Below are 11,643 nucleotides of genomic sequence, written 5' to 3'. Positions count from 1 at the left end.
GTAAGTTATTGCAATCCTCCTAATGTAATTCATTTGCAAATAATAAAAACATTTTAGGAGGCTCACGTTAATACTTGTTACAAGCATTTCTACTATTTTGTAACAGAATTTGATCTGGTCAGTAGAAAAGAACTGGAGCCATTGAGTGAAATGGCTTCTAAAATATGCAAGGATCCACCCCCTTAAGTTCTATTTTAACAATTATTTAGTGTAGTTTGTAGACTCCTTCAAGAGTTGGTACCAGTTATTAATGCTTAAAGAGTACATAGGTTTTGGAATCTCAGATATTGAGGCTATTTGTTCCTAATTAATTTAATTTACACAAGTCATAAATTGTAATTATAGACATACCCACAAGAAAGATCTTTAATTTATTTATATGTTTGTGATTTGTCTATGATGGCCAGTAGACCTTTTATTATTTATTATAGTACAAAACTTAATTATTCTTTATTGTAAGTAGTCAGGCGTATATTTTTTTTAAGTACCAATTCTTATCAAGAATGTTTTTATTGCTGCTGAACCACTGTGAATGTTAACACCAATTTTGATAACTTTCTACTCATTCTTTTTTGTAGAATTTATACACTAGAAACGGTGTTTCTTCAACTATAAAGATACTCTTACATATGTACTAACTATAAATGTATAACTTAAAGTAACTAGTACAAATTAATTTTCTTTTAGAATGTTCAGATATGTATATTCTGACAATAATTATTAATTAAGGTTTATTAGTTTTTGTCTAATAATATTAATACTTAATTGTATTTACTCTAACTCAACTCAAAAAAAAAAACTGTTTGCTTGTTTCATTTAATTAAAATGTAGTTTTGTTTTCGGCAAAATAAATACTTCTGGTTTTAAATGTATATGGTACTTTGTTCGTTAAAAAAAGATAAAAGAAAATCAAAGACAGTCTGCAATAAAATTTTGTTAGTGATAACATATATATATATTTTAAATTATAAATATGAATCTATATAATATGCCCAATTCATGTTTTTAATTGCTTTCGTTGCTATCTTCTTTAAAAAGTCGTTCTTTCTTTACTAAGCTTTTAATTTTAGCAATGATAATTCCACGTTTCTTTTCATAACTATTATCTTCGTCGCTGCCCTGGTTCAGCTTCTCCTGCTGTGCTAATTTACTCAATTTACTTCTTAATTTATTAATTTTGCTGAGAATTTTATTTACTGCACGAATTTTTCCTTTCTTCTCTTTACTGTTACTGCTGTCGTCTTCGTCGTTTTTCTCTTTTTTCTGCTTACTTTCGTTACTATCATCATCACTGTCGTTCTCCTTATTGAATTTGTTTCCGCTTTTATTTTCTGTTTCATCCTCGCTATTTTCCCTACTATTTTCCTTGTTATCGTCATCGTCTATGTTACTGTTGTTTTCTTTGCTTTTTGGTGATGTCTCATCACTGTTGTCGTTACCATTGTCATCGTCGTCATTATTACTTTCATTAGAGTTAGTGGGCCTATTACTGCCATTAGCTGGAGATTGTGCAGAAGAGGAGCTTCCAGGATGGGAAGCACTGTCCAATTCACCGCCCGCATTGACGCTAGTTCCGCCAGATGGTTGGGCTGCATTGCCCGATCCTGTTCCAGTACTGTTTACTAAGGAACCACCACTTACTCCTGGATTTAACTCGTCAATTATTGCTCCCGGATTCTGTGATGCACTGGAATTAGCAGCAACTGATTGATTTGTAGCAACGCTGGGTTGTTGTTGGTCTACATTTGGTGCTTGTACAGATGGATTACTACCAGGTTGGGCTGCATTGCCCGATCCAGTTGCAGTACTGTTTACCAAGGAACCACCACTTACTCCTGGATTTAACTCGTCAATTATTGCTCCCGGATTCTGTGATGCACTGGAATTAGCAGCAACTGATTGATTTGTAGCAACGCTGGGTTGTTGTTGGTCTACATTTGGTGCTTGTACAGATGGATTACTTCCAGGTTGGGCTGCATTGCCCGATCCAGTTGCAGTACTGTTTACTAAGGAACCACCACTTACTCCTGGATTTAACTCGTCAATTATTACTCCCGGATTTTGTGATGTACTGGAATTAGCAGCAACTGATTGATTTGTAGCAACGCTGGGTTGTTGTTGGTCTACATTTGGTGCTTGTACAGATGGATTTCCAGATTGGGCTGCATTGCCCGATCCAGTTCCAGTACTGTTTACTAAGGAACCACCACTTACTCCTGGATTTAACTCGTCAATTATTACTCCCGGATTTTGTGATGCACTGGAATTAGCAGCAATTGATTGATTTGTAGCAACGCTGGGTTGTTGTTGGTCCACGTTTGACACTTGTTCGGAAGGATTGCTTCCGGGTTGGGCTACATTAGGCGATCCAGCTCCAGTACTTTCTGCAGGGGGACTATTAGTAATTCCTGGATTCAACTCGTCAATAATTACTGCTGGATTTTGTGTTGAATTGGGAATATCAGTAACTAATTGGTCTGAAGCACCATTGGGTTGTTGTTGGTCCACGTTTGACACTTGTTCGGAAGGATTACCTCCGGGTTGGGCTACATTGGGCGATCCAGCTGCAGTACTTTCTGCAGGGGGAATATTAGTTATTCCTGGATTCAACTCGTCAATAATTACTGCTGGATTTTGTGTTGAATTGGGAGTATCAACAACTGATTGTTCTGTAGCACCACTGGGTTGTTGTTGGTCCACGTTTGACACTTGTTCGGAAGGATTACCTCCGGGTTGGGCTACATTGGGCGATCCAGCTGCAGTACTTTCTACAGGGAGACTATTAGTTATTCCTGGATTCAACTCATCAATAATTTCTGCTGGAGTTTGTGTTGAATTGGGAGTATCAACAACTGATTGTTCTGTAGCACCACTGGGTTGTTGTTGGTCCACATTTGACGCTTGTTCGGAAGGATTACCTCCGGGTTGGGCTACATTGGGCGATCCAGCTCCAGTACTTTCTACAGGGGGACTATTAGTTATTCCTGGATTCAACTCATCAATAATTACTGCTGGATTTTGTGTTGAATTGGGAGTATCAACAACTGATTGTTCTGTAGCACCACTGGGTTGTTGTTGGTCCACGTTTGACACTTGTTCGGAAGGATTACCTCCGGGTTGGGCTACATTGGGTGATCCAGCTCCAGTACTTTCTACAGGGGGACTATTAGTTATTCCTGGATTCAACTCGTCAATAATTACTGCTGGATTTTGTGTTGAATTGAGGGTCGCAGGAACTGATGGATTTGCAGCATCATTGGGTTGTTGTTGGTCTACGTTTGGACTAGTTGTGTTAGTAGAACCAACTGGTGGTTGGTTTGACGGGAAATCTACTATTTGTGAACTAGTTGTGTCTGAAAAGGGGGTTTCTGTGGCTGTCGGATCTATATTTCCGACTGTTGTTGCTGGTTCTTGAAGGTCAACAGTATTTGAAGGGTTTGCATTCGATGGTCCTACTGGTCGACTTGCGTCAGTTGCAAGTGTATCTACTAGTTGAGAACTAATAGTGCCCACCACAGGAGCTTCAGTTACTCCAGGATTTGAACTGTCGGACGTAACAGCTAGTTCCTGAGGGACATTTGGTTGATTTGGATTTACAGTTACAGTATTGATTTCAACACTAGGCCCACTTGGTGTTGTAGATGCTTCTTTTGGTAGTATTAGGTCAACAACTGTAGTAATCACATTGGCAACAGTTTGTGTAAGAGACGGCGATGGGGTTTTACCGGCGAATGAAGACTCCGATGAAGGAAGAGGAGTGTTGGTGTTAGTGGTAGATTCCGAGTTAACCACAACTGAATCCGTAACTATTTTAAAAGTTTCGCAATTAACAGTAATTTTTTAAGAACCTATTTTGCTGTGATAGCTTACCAATACAGTTAACATTCGCAGGATAGTCACAGACCCCTAGTTGGAGATTGAATTGAAGTCCTACCGGACAATTAAACAATACTGCTCTACCATTTGTACATTTGTAGAACTTGTCGCAATCTGTTTCATGTTTCAGATAAGTAACATTTACGGAATCTATCGCTGGACATTCTAAAATTAATTAAAATTTCTAAAACTATCCCGGAAAATGCTGACAATATGTGGTTACTCACGTGAGGACAAAGTAGCATTTGTTTCGTGATAACGAAGTAAAATAGTTGAAATAATTATGAAACCTGAGCGGAAAAAGAAAATATTAACTTATTGGAATAATACAATTTGTATAAAAAATTTACTAAGCGAGTTTATTAAAAAAAAAAATATTAAACAAAAGACTTACTGTAAATGCTTCTCATATTTTCAATAAAACACTTATTAATTTCGAAAAAATACACCACAGTTTAATACAATTCTTCAATTGCACATCTGCGGAAAATCTTGTCGTTCGTTCGTAATTGTTTTAAAATGGTACTCAATTTTCCGTATTTATAGAAATCCCCAGATGTGAGAGCAATTAAGATTAACAAAGATAAAGTGCGGGATGAATTTAATTAAAGAAAGTGACGTAGCAAAAGAAAGAAAATATAAAAAAAAGTATTTCTAGAAGTGAAAACAATAGTTTTACTTTTGTTTGGGCAGATACTAACTTGAGAAAATTACTTGCGTGGGTTTATTTGTACATTATTTAAAAACAAATCGCAAATAAAAATAATAATGCAAACAAACTCTGTCATGTGGTATTCAACTGTACACGTATTATTTTGGAAATGGAAAAACTTTATCTAAATTACTTGCACACATCATCATCTACTTTTACCACTAATTACCTTAAGCTATCCTTATACTTTGATTAACTTAAACAATAGTTCAATTTAACCACGCATTTTATTTTTACAGCATCTCATACGCTTTCAAAAGGTAGTAAAACACTTCCTGCAGGTCTATTTTAATACTCTTAGATAATAACAAATAAGAAGCCTTTCAACAACACTCAAACTTGCTTTAATGACCTGTATTCACGATCATAAAAGGTACACAGTGATTATAAACTGATGACTCAGTATTTACATGCTTAATAAATGTTAAATTTTGTTCAAAATAGAGGAAATTATTTATTACTTAGTTGAAATATTTACGAAGAAAAATTACAATAATAAAATTGCTTAAATAAAACTGTCCTACATCAAAGTGTTTCCAAAACTGCATATTAAAACACTACTTGTAGTTTACCTATTGCTTGTTAAAATAATAAGAAAACCAAAAGCAAAAGGTAATAATTTAATAAATGTTAATCCCTGTGACGAAAGTATGTCTCATGTACTTTTCAAGAATACAGGATCAAAAAAATATGCGCGTTATCAGTTCTAATAGTTTTTTTCCGAGTTATGTAGCTTTTACGTCAGCTATAGATGTGTAAACAGTAAACATATAAAAGAAAATTGTTGATTCAGTGCGATATGCTTCCCCTTAAGATGAAAATCCTCATTAATAATTAGCATTCTTTTCAAAACAACATGATAAAGTAAAGTAGCGAAAAATGGTGCAAATGAGTTTTAAAATGTATATTTCTTTACTAAATTACTTAAATAGCAAAAAGTTACGAATGTTTTAAAAGTGGAATATTTTCTTAAACGAAAAACCTAAAGTAAGGATATGCATCATCAAACTGAATATACTTTTAAACATGTAAAGAATTATTTATTAAAAAAAAAATTGTTCTTATATAAAAACGTAGGTACTACTTATGCAATGCAAACTTACTTACATATAATAAAAAGTAGACTTATTAATATTGTTTTAGGAAATTTTGCTCAGTTGGACTGTTTTTAACAAAACACAAAAAAGAAGGAGTCCCACCACGTAAAAGAAACCTACAAAAGAATTATGAAACATCTGTACAAAATTAATCAAGAAATACTAACTCTTTGAGCTTTAAAACGTTTCCTAATGAATTACTTAAGTCAACTTTGAATATTTTTCTTATTGTAGCATTCTCAAAATACAAATTAACATTGTCTGGTCTGTAAGTTTTTAAAGTATCCCAGGCAGGAGGTTCTTTTAAAACTTCTGAAATGTGGTCAGAAAATCTAAAATAAATTATAGTGTTTAATGTTTTTAAGTAAAAATGATTAGAATATATTACGTGTGATCTTCATGAAACTGTTGAATAAAATCCATTATTTGATACTCTGGATACATAATAATGACTGGCCAAATTAATTTATTATCTGCATCCAAAAAAACTCTATTGTTCATTATTTCTGGGAAATGGGGCTCAAGACTGGCCAAACTTAATCCTCCTACAAATTTATCATATGATATTTAGCTAAAATTATTAAAAACCCATTTAATGATATATAAAGGGAAATTAACTAACAAAAAAAATCGTTTCTTTTAACCTTTTCCCCCTTCAACATTGATTCCTTTTGATGTAATTGCCTGTACAAGTTTTTCTTCCAATTCCTGATTTTTCTTTTCTTGCATCTCCTTTTTCCTGGAGTCCCTGGCATTCTCTTTTAATGACAGTAAACATTTTTGCCTCAAATTTAAAATTTCTTTACAATCTGTTTTCTTTTCTAACAGTGAGTCACAATACTTAAGGCATTCATCAAACTTTTTTAATTCAAGACAAGAATGAGCTGCTCTGGTAATTACTTTGTCATAATTGGGTTTCAACTTTAAGGCTAATTTACAGTCATTTAAACAAGACCTAAAAGCATGACAAAGTAAGCGAAAAACAATAAGATCTTTATAATTATTCTTGCCTATAATTCTTAAGGAAATAACTGGCTGCTGATCTATTATTGTACAAGGAAGCAAGGATTTCTGAATCCTCACAATTTGTTTTTATTCCTTCTGTATAAGAGTAAAATGCCATTCTATAATTTTTATTTTTGAAATAGAAATTTCCATCTTCTTTGTAAGATCTGGCCAAGTCTAAAAACGCAAGATATTGTAGAGAACTTTAACCAAAAATGATATGTAGGGAAACCTTCAGGTGTATTCTCATCAGGGTCGTACTTTAATTGCTGAATCCCTTCTAATAAGGGATGAAGCTCTTCTCCAGGTTCTGGAGTCTTTGTCATAAAAAAAGGATGTTTCTCCATTTCCTAAGGTTATATATAATATATATTTGAACGTTTATTGTATGTTCAAATAGAGTAGTAATAGTATAAATATTTTACTTCTTGCCACCGGTCTTCTGGCCATCCCTCAGTGTATTGCTTCTTTTCAAGACTATTGATAAAATTATCTAACTCTTTATCCAACTTCGCAGCCAATTGCAACCTCTCTTCGTCAGTATAGCTTTTTTTCTTTGGTTCACTCATAATTTTAATAATAAAAAATAAAAATATATATTTTTGTAACGACTTTTTAATAGGTTATATGAGGTTATGTTCAAGGCCGTTTACCATAGATGAAAAACTTCAAGGTTACGTCATGCTGGACCTTTTTTATCTATAGAAAGTAATTTATAATACTACATTTAAGAACAATTAAATACTAATAACGTTATTTATATATTTTTATTCATTATTATATATTATTTTTATCATTGATTATCCATAAAACCCTGCATAGTATTTTTTGATTATAATTTGTTGAACTATTCAGGACGTACGTTGAGGGACGATGTGTGAAAGAGAGGATATTTCCTATTGATTAAAAAGAGACGTAATATGTTCCGATTTCGTAAAGTGTCGTAGCATTTGACATATTTTTTAAGTGATGTCAGTTACGCTCCAAAACAGTATGGTTTTTCTCCTAAAAAATTTCAAACCTCTAATGCACCGTACTTGATAAAGGTTTATTAATTGAATTTATAGGGTCAACTCTAATTCGCAAAAATGCCTGCATCAATCGGCGTCAACCTGAGGGTTACTGGACATTGTCGCCAAGGCGGGAGAAAGTACATGGAAGATTTCTTCTCTGTAGCCTACCAGCAAACAGAGGATGAAAGGGACTTGGAATATGCATTTTTTGGAATATACGATGGCCACGGTGGTGCCGAGGCTGCGGCATTTGCGAAGGAACATTTAATGGAAACAATTGTGAAACAGAAAAATTTTTGGTCTGACAATGATATAGATGTCTTAAGAGCAATTAAAGATGGTTACATTGGAACTCATTATGCTATGTGGAAAGAACAAGGTGCACATTCATGTTTTAGTACTACAAAAGTAATTGAAACAACGCAAATGTTACAGTGCATTGTACAGTATGATTTAATGCTACAGTTAAATTGCTTGATATAGTAGGTATTTGCTACTTATGATCAATAATTTAAGTATGTTTTATTAGAAAAATGGCCAAAGACAGCTTCTGGTCTTCCTAGTACTGCTGGAACGACAGCAAGTGTGGCATTTATAAGACGAGGGAAAATCTATATAGGTCATGTGGGAGACTCTGGTATCATATTAGGTAGGTGTGCTTTTTAGGGTTTGAAGTTAGTATTTAGTTAGTATGTGTTAAAATGTAATTTGAGGTTACGTCATTGTATTCATCAGTCAAGCATTTATCAATAAGCAAATTTAAAATTAAAGGTTATCAAGAACCTGGATGCCCAGAGTGGAAAGCAAAACCTCTAACCAAAGAACACAAACCTGAAAGTGCACTGGAGATGTCTAGAATTGAATCATGTGGAGGAAAAGTAGTCTTAAAGTCAGGGGTTCCTAGGGTTGTATGGAATAGACCTCGTATAGGACATCAAGGTCCAGTTCGTAGATCAACTCCAATTGATGAAATACCTTTCTTGGCTGTTGCTAGGAGTTTAGGTGATCTGTGGTCATACAACTCTCAACTTGATGAATTTGTTGTTTCACCAGATCCAGACTGTTCAGTAATTCCAATCGATACTAGCACTTTCAGGTGATTTGTGTTTTGTTTTTAACATTCTTAAATAAATGCAGCGATGTTCACGTGCATTTTGTTTCATTGCTATTGTGCTAAAATCTAACAATTATTCATTCTACTGTTTTTCTTTCTCTAGATGTTTAATATTTGGTACGGACGGCTTGTACAACATGTTGAGTCCACAAATGGCTGTCCACATAGTTCAGCAGGCTGAAAGGCACAACGAGAACGCAGCCTTGAGTGATGATCCTAATAAAGTTGGCTGGTTAAATCCAAGCAAATGCTTGGTGGAGAAAGCTCTTGAAAGGTGGTCTACGACCAAGATGCGCGCTGACAATACCTCGGTTGTTACTCTCATGCTTGACCCCCCAGGACCTCCTAGAGCGCAAGTATTAAAAAATAAAAAGAAAAATAACGCCTATCCTGACAGTGGATTGAAAATTGTAACTCGTTATGAAGATAACGATGGAAAAACGTCTAAAGATTTTGAGGAAAAAGAAAAAGAAGTTGAAAAAGTGCCTGAGGAGGACGAAGTACCTAACGTGTGCCAGAAAATTACCAGAAATAATAATAGAGATGAGGAATTACAACAGCAAACGCAAAAAAACGTTGAAGATAAAGAAACAGAAAATGTGGAAGAAGTGAAAACGTTAACTGTGGAAAATGACATCTTTTTTAAGTCTACAACGAATCTGAATGATATAGATTTGGATTTTACGGAGAAAACACGCGAAAGTCTGTCGTACGAAGTCAGGAAACCTTCTACATCGGATTCCGAAGATCTTAGCAGTTGTTGCTCATCTTCTTCAATAGATCACGAAGTATCGAAGAGCACAAAATCCTCAGAGAACATTCAAATACATGAAATATCGTCTAGTTCAAACGACAATTTCGAAATAGAAGAAGAAACTGTTAACAGTCAAACCAAATCGGAAAGTTACACTATTAAGACACACAGAACCAACAAGGTTGAAACCAGGATATCAACTAATCAGAAAACAAAGTCTAAAAACAATAAAAGTCCAAAGAAGGAGGAATCTCAGAGCGAGAACGATTCAAAAAACGGACAGGGGCCCTCGAGGCCGCCCCAGGAAAAGCCTGTTCCCAAAAGCAACATCAGGGACAGTCTTCGGAGCACTACCAGCGCAAAATTGAAAGAAAACGCATGGCTGAGGGGCCGAAAACGCCGTTTAATCAACACAAACAGCAGCAACGACGAAATTCGACAGATTGCACCTAGGAAAAGAATGAGGGCAAACAGTAGCTTGCCTGCAGTCGCTAAAAAGAAACAACAACCGAAAGTAAAGACGATGACAGATGTGGAAACGAGGAGGAAGTATCCAAAATTGAAGGCTCCTGTTCTGAAGGTGACTAAATCGAAGAAGAAACTGCTAAGTGTTAACAAAGTCGTTCTTAGACAGAAAATTCGGGCTCTGCAAAGAATAATGACTAGTAGAGTGTCAAGTTTGCCCTCAGCGATCATTATTGAAAAAAGCAAATCACACATCAATTTTAACAACAATAACAATGATAATAAAGTCAGTGAGAAAAAGAGTACCAAGACAGATAAGCAGGATATCATTAAAAAAAGGAAAGCTTTTAAAAAAGTTCCTTCAACAAATATGTCTTTTTCATCTGTTAAGGCGGTTACAAGGAGTCACAGTGATTTGCAGCAGCAACAGCATCAACAACAACTTGATAAGGAGAGAAAGAGGCCTGAAAAAGTTAAAAATATTACCAAAACCATCAGTAAAGTTAATAAGAACGGTGCAATTTCAAAAAAGACCCAACAAAAACATGCTACCAAAGCTGCTGATTGTAAATTGGGCCACAAAACGACCAGAAGCAGTGATGGTAATAGAAATAGTGTTTTGAGAAGGAGCAGCAGAAAATTAGCCACTCTTGAAAGGACAACACAGAGGTGCAACTGTTGTTAATCTAATTTAATTGTATGGAAATCGTTGAGAGAGGCAGGGAGGTATGTCATTCATTTGCAAGTTTCCTTTTTGTAGTAACTATTATTGTGAATGCAACTATTTTACTTTTCATCCGAGAAAAAGTAGTAAATGGCATATTAAATCGTAGGTATTTAACAGTGATTATAAATTGTTTAATTTTTGTCTTGTTGTTACTGAATTATTGTTTGTTTTAAGCACACGAGTGAAATTAATAAAAATATTCTATTTAAAGCTATTTCGAATTTGGATAATAACGTTAACGAGTTTAAGCTTCTTGTGCTTATTTTATTTTACGTGAATTATTTAATATAAATTTCGAAACTAAAAAATGTTAACAATTTAACAATTCATTTAAAAGTGCTTGAGTAAGTATTAAATCATGAACTAACTTTTTATGTACGTTTTTTGTTTTTAATTAATTACTTAGTACAAATTATTATTATTGTAAGTTCAATTTACCAAATCGAGCTAAATACAAACATAATCTACTTTGCAACTATTTAATTAAATGTAATAAAAATTTCTGTTGTATAATTTATTAATATTGTAGATAATTGACAGAATTTTTGTCTTCTCTTTAATTTATACTTTTAAATTGGATACTTCGGCCACTAAATATTTACGAATTAGAATCTTGTTATTTTTCACAATATAAAATTTGTGTCCTTGTTGTTTTTTAAAAACAAACAATTTTGTTTATTAAAATGGTATGCTGTATGTATATATTTTTCTCCTTGTGAATTTAATAAGCATTTTATACTGTTAAGAATGATGTAATAGTTTTATAGGTAGAAAGCGATAAAATCTTATTTTTTGTCTTGAATTTCTTAATTTTAAATATTTAGGTAGAAAAGTACCAAATATTATATAACAGTAGACTTTTTTGATGTTTTAAATGTAT

General features: G+C 33.9%; 3 protein-coding genes across 3 annotated transcripts; 1 reads left to right on the top strand and 2 right to left on the bottom strand.

The window, feature by feature from the left end:
- Positions 1-918: 918 nt before the first annotated feature.
- LOC108744978 (dentin sialophosphoprotein-like) lies at positions 919-4,390 on the bottom strand. Its single transcript, XM_025981738.1, has 4 exons — positions 4,271-4,390; positions 4,104-4,166; positions 3,871-4,041; positions 919-3,806 (listed from the first exon to the last, which is right to left on the bottom strand). The coding sequence occupies exons 1-4, from the start codon at positions 4,284-4,286 to the stop codon at positions 1,006-1,008; spliced, it is 3,051 nt and encodes a 1,016-aa protein (XP_025837523.1). The 5' UTR covers positions 4,287-4,390; the 3' UTR covers positions 919-1,005.
- Positions 4,391-5,667: 1,277 nt separating this feature from the next.
- LOC108744958 (tetratricopeptide repeat protein 4) lies at positions 5,668-7,341 on the bottom strand. The gene is made up of 7 exons (XM_025981731.1): positions 7,116-7,341; positions 6,923-7,040; positions 6,696-6,867; positions 6,330-6,640; positions 6,074-6,230; positions 5,853-6,017; positions 5,668-5,801 (listed from the first exon to the last, which is right to left on the bottom strand). Exons 1-7 carry the CDS (start codon positions 7,257-7,259, stop codon positions 5,717-5,719), a joined length of 1,152 nt encoding a protein of 383 aa, XP_025837516.1. The 5' UTR covers positions 7,260-7,341; the 3' UTR covers positions 5,668-5,716.
- Positions 7,342-7,631: 290 nt separating this feature from the next.
- On the top strand, positions 7,632-11,637 carry LOC108744957. Its single transcript, XM_018480951.2, has 4 exons — positions 7,632-8,082; positions 8,233-8,352; positions 8,475-8,799; positions 8,921-11,637. The coding sequence occupies exons 1-4, from the start codon at positions 7,779-7,781 to the stop codon at positions 10,719-10,721; spliced, it is 2,550 nt and encodes an 849-aa protein (XP_018336453.1). The 5' UTR covers positions 7,632-7,778; the 3' UTR covers positions 10,722-11,637.
- Positions 11,638-11,643: the final 6 nt, after the last annotated feature.

The sequence above is a fragment of the Agrilus planipennis genome, unplaced genomic scaffold, assembly GCF_000699045.2.
Source record: "Agrilus planipennis isolate EAB-ADULT unplaced genomic scaffold, Apla_2.0 scaffold42, whole genome shotgun sequence".
Lineage (NCBI taxonomy): Eukaryota > Metazoa > Arthropoda > Insecta > Coleoptera > Buprestidae > Agrilus > Agrilus planipennis.
The sequence above is the reverse complement of the archived record's forward strand: the minus strand, read 5'-3'. Positions and strand labels throughout refer to the sequence as shown.